General features: G+C 40.2%; 3 protein-coding genes across 3 annotated transcripts; all 3 read left to right on the plus strand.

Annotated features, from left to right (window-relative positions):
* Positions 1–2,833: 2,833 nt before the first annotated feature.
* LOC126681780 (uncharacterized) lies at positions 2,834–4,087 on the plus strand. The gene has a single exon (XM_050377330.1). It carries the CDS (start codon positions 2,834–2,836, stop codon positions 4,085–4,087), a length of 1,254 nt encoding a protein of 417 aa, XP_050233287.1.
* Positions 4,088–4,144: 57 nt separating this feature from the next.
* LOC130015542 (uncharacterized) lies at positions 4,145–6,008 on the plus strand. Its single transcript, XM_056105883.1, has 5 exons — positions 4,145–4,324; positions 4,377–5,095; positions 5,166–5,483; positions 5,560–5,659; positions 5,736–6,008. The coding sequence occupies exons 1-5, from the start codon at positions 4,145–4,147 to the stop codon at positions 6,006–6,008; spliced, it is 1,590 nt and encodes a 529-aa protein (XP_055961858.1).
* A 1,192-nt stretch (positions 6,009–7,200) lies between these two features.
* On the plus strand, positions 7,201–8,366 carry LOC126680341 (uncharacterized). Its single transcript, XM_050375462.2, has 3 exons — positions 7,201–7,455; positions 7,544–7,651; positions 7,944–8,366. The coding sequence occupies exons 1-3, from the start codon at positions 7,213–7,215 to the stop codon at positions 8,247–8,249; spliced, it is 657 nt and encodes a 218-aa protein (XP_050231419.1). The 5' UTR covers positions 7,201–7,212; the 3' UTR covers positions 8,250–8,366.
* Positions 8,367–10,771: the final 2,405 nt, after the last annotated feature.

The following is a 10,771-nucleotide window of genomic DNA, read 5'->3' on the forward strand; positions in this document are numbered from 1 at the left end:
TGGAGAATGCACTACGTCGATAATTCAGGCAAAAGAATTGCGACCCATTATTTAATTGGTAATCGACGTTCAGAGTGCCGAAACAAGAAAAATCAGGAATACGAGATGCGATAGAGGTGATACCTGCATATGATCGGCTTTACAGACGGCCATGATAATATATATACGATTGAGAACGCACTACATCGAGAAATTCAGACGAAAAAGGCCACAACTCTATATTAATGATTGATGTTGTGGATATTAAAAACAAATAGTATACGATGTACAAGGTGCGTAGAAGAGGAAAGCAAAGAATGCAATAGAAGATAATCAAGAAATATGATAAAAGCGTGAATTAGGAACGCAATAAGAGTACCATAGGATTATAGCATTTAGACTATTAATCCTATTGGTTAACTAAGGACAAGAAGTCAAAGAAAGTAACGAAGAAGTATACCTACGATATGGATAGAAGTAGGAATAACAAGTGAAATGGAAAGATCATGAATAGTAATGAGAAGTAAGTTTAGTACTACGTGATAGTAAAGGGAAATGATTTGAAAGCTAAGAGCCAATTAAGATTGAGAATTGGAAGGAAGGAATAGATAAGAAAAAGTTAGATTATGATGAATAAAAAGATCAAATATGGAGCAAGTAACGATGTCATCAGAGGACATTCTGATGCAAGTATATGATTGGAAAAGGATTAAGATCCTCATTTAGGGATTATAAGCAAAGAAAGCTTACCAAAGCATTGGTCACACGCTGTCTTATTAAAATAAGAATTCAGCGACCTATATGACAATCCTATCTGGTTGAAAACCAGATTGATGAAACAGATCGATATGAGGTAACACTACTAGAAAACAGCAAATTAGCGACGGAAATTTGCGACGGACGTCTGATCCGTCGCTAATTTGCTGTTTTTGCGACGGAATCCACGACGGACTTCAAATCTGTCGCAAAAACCTTCAATTTCTTGGCGGGAGCGTGCCCGCCATTTTTGCGACGGAAATTCCGTCGCTAATGGGTCGCTAAAATGGCGGGCTTTGAAGGCGCCAAATGATTTAGTCCAAAATTAGCGACGGATTTCTAAATCCGTCGCTAATGGACCTGATATTCAAAACGATGCGTTTAGGCATCTAATTTAGCGACGGAATAAATGTATCCGTCGCTAAATTAGATGCCTAAACGCATCGTTTCATTTATTACAATAATTAGCGACGGATTTCGCAATCCGTCGCTAATTATCTTAATAAATGAAACAGATAACCTATCATTTTCATTTTCACTTTCTTTTCCCTCTTCAGCCGCCGACCGCCGTTACCCTCCTCCCTCCAATCTCCTCTTCAGCGCCGCCCTCGCCAGCCGCCGTCAACTGTTCCTCGTCGCCTCCTCGCCACTCCTGCTCCTCGACGCCAGCGGTTGTCCTCCTACTGCCACCTTTATTTCTGCCGGCCAACAACTCCTCCAGCCGCCGACCGCCGCCCTCGCTTCCTACCGCCGCCGTCGCTTCCTCTCCTCCCTATTTCCGGTAAGCTAATTAATCAAATTAATAATTGTTATTAATTTTATTAGTTTAGTTAATTAGTTTAATAAATAGTATTATTATTGAAAATTAGATTAGTTTAGGTTAAATTAGATTAGTTTATGGTTAATTTTCAGTTTTAGGGTTAATTGAATGATTTTAATTTTCTGATTTAGGTTAAATTAGATTAATTTTCTGTTTTAGGTTAGTTTTTTGTTAAATTAATGTAAATTATATTAGTTTTGAGGTTAATTTTCTATTTTAGGTTAAATTAATTTATATATATTAGTTTTGTGGTTAATTAATTTTATGTTTTGTAATTTATATTCAAATTAGGTTAAATTATTACAATAACATATGTTGATTTTTTGTTTAGTTAAATTATATGTTTGTTTAAATAGTTGTTTACTTGTTAGGTTAAATTAGATTAAATTTTTAACTTATATTTGAATATTTTTAAGTTAAATTAGATTAAAATTGTTTAGGTTAAATTAGATTAAAATTATTAAAATAAATTAATTAGTTGTGGTAACATAGTTTATGTATTGTTAGTTTTGTTTATTGTGATTTGCTTGTAGGACTTCCCTGAAAAATGGGTGATGCTCATTTTTAGGGGAAGTGCTGCCGAATTTTTAGTAGAAATTTGTTATTAATACGTGTTTTTATTTAATATGATAGGTTTGCATTCTCTAACAGTCGCTGATAGCCCTTGATAACCCGCGCACCGTGGTTTCGATTGATCCGGACGTTTCACCTTCTCTTTGCGGTTCTGCCCTTCAACAAGTAGGTTTTATTACTTATTTTAATTTATTTTAGTTGGAATAGATTTTATTTACGATAATCAACCTAAATAAACCTCGATTTTATTCCCACCGAATAAAATCGTAAACCTAGCCGTAGAGTTCCCGTCCCGTGTGTTCAAGAGATTGAACGACACGGGATTGTACAGTTTGTACAGTTCGCAAAACTTGTGCTTCCGTAACTCGATCACGAAAAACCATATATGTCTAGTAGCGGTACAAAAATATTCGGTTGTTTTCCAGCGTTTGTTCTCCGGGTGGATGTTTTGTATATGTTTTGTAACGCTTATTCCTCGAGGAATATATAATTAGTGTTACAACGCATATACTAAATATCGCACTAAAGGAGAACGACGCCGGAAGGCTGCCGAATATTTTTCTCCGTTGCTAGGCATATATCGTGGCCGAGTTACGGGGCGCCTGTTTTGCGAATGGGATAGGGCCCTACCTTTTCAGCAGTCAATTACATTGACTTTGCTTATCTCGAGTGAAAACCCCACCTCTAATTATCCACGCTACAGAAATGGAGACGGACCGCAGTTGGATGTACAGGAGCCACACAAACGGGCTGCTAACCACAGGGTATAAGGAGCATGTGAAGGAGTTTGTCCGGTTTGCATTACGGCATCCGGCTTGTATGAGTGGGGTACAGATAAAATGCCCCTGCCCTAAGAGAGGTTGTCGAAATACAAGCTATCGGGATGTCGATGAGGTGGAATTCCATTTATTGAAGAATGGGTTCGTGAAAGGTTACCAAGTATGGGTTTTTCATGGCGAGGGGAGCGTTTTGAACCCCCCTCCCCTTGCACAGTTACCGGAGCAGGATGTTGAGTTCGACTATGAAGATGAGGGGCCAGGTGAGTTCAGTTCCGCTCAAAGAATGATTCTTGATGCGGCCGGTCCAAAAATAACGTTTCCTGAAGATGAGCTCCCGAATGCTGAAGCTCAAAAATTTTATGATATGATGCGTGCGGCTGAAGAAGACATATGGCCTGGGAATAGCAGACACTCTCCATTTTCTGCATCTGCTAAAGTGATGGAGATCAAGTGTCGACATAAGGGTTCAGTAGCTTTAGTTGACGACGTATGCGGATTGATACAGGAGCTGCTCCCGGAGGACAACAAGATGCCAAAGAATTTTGCTAAAATTAAGAAGCTGGTCAAAGGTTTGGGGTTGCCGGTTGAGGTTATTGACTGTTGTTTTTATAACTGTATGATTTATTGGGGGGAGGACGCGGATCTAACGCGCTGCAAAGTTTGCAATTATGCGCGGTGGAAACCTGTGACCCACGGAAAATCCACAAAAAGAAAGGCTAACGTGCCATATAGTAAAATGTTCTATTTTCCAATAACTCCGAGGCTACAGAGGTTGTACGCTTCGAAAGCCACTGCTCGGCATATGACGTGGCACGCAGACCACGAGATGGATGGTGATAAGATGTGCCACCCGTCCGACTCTCCGGCTTGGAAACGTTTTAGTGAACTGCATTCTGAGTTTGCCGATGAAGGGAGAAATATCAGATTAGGCTTATGCTCCGATGGGTTTCAGCCATTTACCAATTTTGGGCAGCAGTATTCCTCGTGGCCGGTCATTTTGACGCCGTACAATCTCCCACCAGGCATGTGCATGAAGGATGAGTTTATGTTTTTAACGGTTTTGGTACCGGGGCCTAGAAACCCAAAACACCTAATGGATATCTTCCTACAGCCGCTGATTGCAGAGTTGAACCAACTGTGGGAATGTGGAGTCCAGACATATGACGTTCATAAGCGTTAGAATTTTCAACTAAAAGCGGCTCTTATGTGGACAATAAATGACTTTCCCGCTTATTCTATGTTGTCTGGTTGGAGCACTGCTGGTAGAAAAGCATGCCCGTACTGCATGGAAAACACCGATGCATTCACACTGGATAAAAGCGGTAAACAATCGTGGTTTGATTGCCATCGCAAGTTTTTGCCTCCGAATCACCAATTCCGTCGAAATGTTACTGATTTCCGTAAGGGGAAACGAGAGGTCGGGAAAAGGTTTGCAGGGGTGAGAACTTGATCGACTGGGGTTTAAGAAGGCATTTGAGCCTGGTGCGAAAGTTACTAATGCATTACTGCCAAAAGATCATGGGTGGAATAAAAAAAGTATCTTTTGGGATTTGCCTTATTGGAGAACGAATGTAATACGTCACAATCTCGATGTCATGCACATTGAGAAAAATGTCTTCGATAACATTTTTAATACCGTTCTCAATGTCCCCGGGAAAACAAAAGACCATGCAAAATCTCGTGAAGAGTTGAACGACATCTGTGATCGGCCAGGGTTAGCTAAAGATCCGGCAACTGGGAGATTTCCAAAGGCAATGTATGCTTTGGATAGGGATTCAAAACGAGTTTTGCTTGAGTGGATTCAGAAAATAAAGTTTCCAGACGGGTACGCGTCATACTTGTCTAGATGTGTTGATCTAAAGGGGCTGAAAATGCATGGAATGAAAAGTCATGACTGCCATGTTTTTATGCAACGAATTCTGCCAATCGCTCTTCGGGAGCTACTTCCGAAAAATGTGTGGGAGCCTCTAACAGAGTTAAGTATCTTCTTCAGGGAGTTAACTTCCACGTCACTGTCAAAGGAAGATCTAAACCGTATGGAAACTGAGATCCCAAAAATCATGTGTAAGTTGGAACGTATATTTCCACCCAGCTTTTTTGACTCTATGGAGCATCTTCCCGTGCATCTTCCGTATGAAGCTATGATGGCAGGACCGGTTCAGTATCGCTGGATGTATCCATTTGAAAGGTAATCAATTAGTCATGGTTTTTTCTCGAATCCATCTGTTCATATTACTAATATTAATATCCGGTTACAGATATTTGAGGAAATTGAAAAAAAAGGTCACTAATAAAGGCAGGGTCGAAGGGAGCATTAGTAGTGGATATCTGCAAGAAGAAATCGCTAAATTTGCATCCTATTATTTTGCTGAAGGCGATCCGATGTTACCCGTGCGTTTGGGAAGAAATGAAACTTGTGATATGGATATCGATGAAGATGCCGACATATTGGGAATTTTTAAACCTAAGGGAAAGCTGTTGCGTGGTAGCGGCAGGAGATATCTTGAAGACGATGAGATCATCGCTGCTCGGACCTATGTTCTTCTGAATTGTTCCGAAATCGAAGATTATCGAAGGTAAGCATTTAAATATAGTGTAATATTCCACATATTTGCTAGAATTTGATTTAGTTTGGGCCTTTTCCATTTAAAGGGTTTTTGTGGCCGGATTGCGCGAAAGGAACAGTGACATAAGTGAAACAGAAATTGAAAGAGTGCTTGAAAGTGATTTCGCCTCTTGGTTCGAACAATATGTACGTATCTTATAACAATGGACTTCCATTTTAATAATAAGGTTTATAAATCTTACAAATTTCTAACTCCCCACAGGTGAAAGATCCAACTGTCTGTACTAATCCGTTTATTCTGAGTCTCGCAAAGGGACCGTGTAGAAAGGTCACCACATATAAGGGATACTATGTAAATGGCTTCAAATTTCTGACTCAGGAATATGGGCAGGATCAACTTACAATGAATAGCGGTGTGTGCGTAAGGGGAACAGAATATGTTGAGGGTGAAAATGACTTTTATGGAGTGCTAACGGACATAATTGAGTTAGAGTATCCAGCTCTACCAATGAAGCAGACCGTCATTTTCAAATGAGAATGGTTCGACCCTACGGATACAGGCACGGACACTGCCAATCGATACAACTTGGTAGATGTTAATCACAGACGCAGGTACAATAAATACGAACCGTTCATTTTGGCAGAACAGGCTGACCAAGTTCACTACCTTCCATATCCAAGTAGAAAACGGGACAAAGTAAATTGGTGGGCAGTTTGCAAAATTAAGGCACGATCAGAACTTGACATGCCCGATGCAATTATCCCAGCCTTTCAAGATGACATTGAAGAAAATCCCCTTATAGTTGAAACGGACGACAATCCCACAAATTTAGCTGACCTGAATGAGGTGGCGGACGAAGATGCGTTGCAAATCCCTCCTGCTGAAGATGAAGAAGAAGAATTTCCGCCATCCTCATCAGACGAAGATGAAGAACAACTTGACTGACGTATTTGATATTTTTGCAGTTTTTGTTAGTTGTATTCATTTATTATTGTAATGAATTAGTTATATTATTAAATGTATTAATTAATTTAAATATATGAAATTGTTAACAATTAAAATGTATTTTTTTATAATGTATTTTTCTGTAATGTTTTGTTATAATTGTTAAATTGTTATATGTGGAACGAAACATATTTTAATGTCTGCAGGTATGAGAGGGCAGGGTGGTTCAGGTGATCCGACTAGAGGTCGGGGACGTCGGGGTAACCCAGCTAGAGGTCGTGGTCGGGGTAACCCAGCTGTGCGTGCCCCTGTTGAGGATATCCCTGTTCAGGATCAGCAGCAGGAGGTGGAGGCGGCACCCCCCGTTCAGCCCCGACAGCCAGGAGAGCCCCTTGCAGAGCTGGATGATCAGGGGAGGGCACTGTGTTTCCCAGACGCCAGCAGGTAAGAATGTAAATTGTTAGTTTAATTTTTTTTATCGTTTTGCTATAGAAAGTAATAAAAGTTTGCTGTAACCTCGCAGGGAGAGGCTGTTGAACTCTGGACCAATCTCCCGATCTATGCGGGAGATCTTTAGAATGTGCTGGTTCGAGAATGGGCGAGCCTAGCGGTTTCTGACTCCAGAGCAGAGAGATTTCTATTGGGAGGAATTTAAGGTAATAAATTGTTAATTTTAAAGTTTGATTTTAGACTAACGCAAAATTACTAACTCAAACTTGGTGTTTATGTTTTGCATAAGGAATACTGGTGGGATACGGCGGATTACAGCGACGAAGTCATCAAAGGTGTATTCATGACGCATGCTGCCAACCGATACAAGGACGTTATTCACAGGATGAGAGACAAGGACGGCAAACATACCTCGATCAGCCAAGATATCTGGGATTCCTGGCAGGCCGTCTGGGCGTCAGAGGACGAGAAGAAGAAGTCCGATGTAGCTCGCGCTAATCGGATGAGCGAGCCTGCTGGAGCCGGTTCCGGACCAGTACGCCACACAGGGGGATCCCGTTCCGCCATCAGACATATGGATGTGTTGGTTTGTTTCTAGAATTCTTTTTTATTTATAACTATCTTTTATTTCCTGATTTTCTGATGAACTAACAAATTGTTTATTATTCTTTTAGGCTGACGAGCTCGGCCGCAAGCCTACCGCAACGGAGCTGTATACTCGGATGCACTCCACGAAAGCTGATAAGGGTGTCATGGTAGACAAGAGGGCCCAAGACATGAGTGTAAGTCATAAACAATCTAATTTTAGTAGTTGTTTTACTTTACTCAAGTGTTAGATTAAATTAGTGTAAAATGTGTTTTAATTTAAATTGTAAATGTTAGATTAGGTGTGTTAACAGCCGGTGGGTTGTATATGAAATCTATATGTTTGCAGGATGTCCCTGAAAAATGGGTGTTGATCAAATTATAGAGGAAATGCTGCCGAATTTTCGTTAGGATTTATACTTACATTTCATATGTTATACGTTTTAATTAGCCGTTATGTGATATATATGTTTTTCAATCTTTTTGTAGGATGCAATTGCTCAGAGACTTGCTGCTGCATCGCAGCCGCCGACCGGAGAGGGTGGTTCGTCTAGCACAGCAGAAGTCGACGAGACGCAGCTATTTCTGGATATCGAGGGCGTCAACAAGAAGCGGCGTGTCTACGGGTTGGGTTCAGCGACTAGTGCGTACGTGGATACGACGACGTCTAGTAGGGCGAGGACCAGGTCCACACAGTCACAGCGAACTGAGGAGGAGATCGAGCGGCGTGTGCGGGCGGGGATCCAGGACGGACTGCGCCAGATTACCACTGAGGTGGAGGATCTCCGTGCCTAGCAGGCGAGAACCAATGAGAGGATGGCCGAGATTATTCAGGCCGAGATGGCGAAGATGATGCAGACTCTTCCTCCGCAGTATCGCCCACCCCCAGGTCCTTCAGACGATGACGACACTCCGACTTTGGACTGTCACGTTTGTATTTCTGACATTTTGTATTTTGTCACTTTTATACATTTTGTGTTATCTTGTTTTATATATTTTCTTACTATATGTAAAATATAACATGTTTTTATATGAAATCGGTCGTTTTTGGAAATTGAGTTTTAATGAGAGTTGCAAATAATAGATTTTACAGATTTTAATCGTCGTGAATTGAATAGGAAAAACAGACGGAAAATAGATAATTCTGTCCAAATTGCGACTATATTTGCGACGGAAATGACTCCGTCGCAAATATTGACAATTTTGCGACGGAATCAATTCGGTCGCAAATATTAACAATTTGCGACGGAATTGATTCCGTCGCAAACTTGTACCATTTTGCGACGGAATTGATTCCGTCGCAAAATGTCAATATTTGCGACGGCGTCAAGTCCATCGCAAATTGTTTAAATCCGTCGCCAATACGTCTCCCTTTTCATTTTTTGGGAGACGACATTGGCGACGGTGTGTTTGGTTATGGCGACGGGCTGGCCGTCGCCATATTTGCGATGCTCTGGTCGCTAATATTTTAGCGACCAGAGCTTTTGCGACGGACTAGTTCCGTCGCAAATCCGTCGCAAATGTGTATTTGCGACGGAATATGAGTGATTTGCGACGGAATTGTCCGTCGCAAAAACACTGAAATCCAGTAGTGTAAGAAGAGACGAGGAATTTCAAAGAATAGTACGTCATGCTTAAGAAAAAGAAAATAAATCAATGGATATGCAAACGAATAAAGAGGTATATGAGATATCAAGATGCAAGAAGAAGGTTAAGTAAGCTTTACAAGAAAAGTGAAGACCTCATAAGGATATGTCCTAAGGATTCACCTCATGGATAACCATGATTAACGACGATAGCGAAAGAATCTTCATATGAGAAGTGAAGTAACGAGACAAAAAGAGAATAGTGGATAATGGGATAAAGATCCCAACATAATGATAAATAAGAATCAGACCGTGATGACGGCAATATGGAAAAAACTACAAAAGTAAAGAATTAAGGATATAAAATGGTAAATACATATGAATACTACTAGTTTCGTCATCTTTGATGATAAGACGTCATTAAGACGAACTACCATTGGATATCAGTAAGGGATTGAAAGTTCAAAGAGAAGAAATCAAAAGTAAGGTTGACAGTGTTAACTGACATCAAAGGGTAGGAAGTACAGAAATTGAAATAATGATTTCATGTGCTTACCAGTGTTGTAAGATGAACACGGTATCCCTACTAAATTCTAGATGTAAAAGAGATTAAGGTAAGAAAAGAATATGAAAATTCGAGGACGAATTTTTATAAGGGGGGAAGAATGTAATACCCCAAAATATTGAAGCATTTAATTGGACTACGTGTCCAGTCCTGTTTCGTCAGGGTGACGATATTGGAAATAATTTTCGAGAAACTTAATATTATATTTCAATTCTAAAGTTAGAACTGGAATTAAAAGAAAAAATGCCAAGAAAGTCTCAGAACAAAGTGCAGGGACTAAAGTGGTAATTTAGCCACTACGACTTAAAATGGAAATTATTTCGCCAAGGTCCGTGAAATGTTTTATAGTATATGTGGTAAAAGTTTCGGGTCAATCGGAGACCATTTAAAATTTGGACGCGGATACGTTTTGAGCTAAATTGCAACTTTTGAGAAGTTTAAGGGCTAAAGTGTAAATTAGCCAATTAAGCCTCGAGAATAGCAATTAAAGGATTATTGACGGAAAATAATAATATTGGGTTAGTATTATTTATTGGGATATAAATAATACGTATAAGATGGATAATTAATCATTTGGTTAAAAGAGTAAGTTTAAAAGAGAAATGGTTTAAGTTAAAGAGTTAAAGGACTAAAATGGATAATTAGCCAAATATATGTATATGATTTGAAGGAGCTGGAACCATCCAGAGAAGAGAATGAAAGAAATGTCACAGAGCGAGAGAAATTCGACGATCGATTACGATCCGTCGCCGTTTCGCCGTTTCTCGTCCAAATCGCGAGTTCTTTATATCGATTCGTTCGGAATTTGATTCTCTATCAACTACGGGCATCAAACTAAGGTAAAATTGAAGTTTGATTTTGGAATTTGATAGATTTAGGGCTGTTTTGGTTTGAAACGAATCAAACGAACCGTAATCACGTCGGTTTTGACGTTTTTGATGATTATTGAGTTGAATATTGTGTTATATTGATGTAGAACCATGTCGGAATGAGTTAGGAATGTCGGGAGCATGTCGAGATGATGTTTGGACCTGTTTAGGGGTGTCGCACGACGTGCGACTATGTCTCACGACGTGCGACATAGTTTCGCGGCGCGATCAAACTTAAAATCGACATAACTCCTTCGTTCGGACTCGGAATTGAGCGATTCTCGCGGCCACGGAACG

This window comes from Mercurialis annua, linkage group LG5 (assembly GCF_937616625.2).
Source record: "Mercurialis annua linkage group LG5, ddMerAnnu1.2, whole genome shotgun sequence".
NCBI classification, from domain to species: Eukaryota; Viridiplantae; Streptophyta; class Magnoliopsida; order Malpighiales; family Euphorbiaceae; genus Mercurialis; species Mercurialis annua.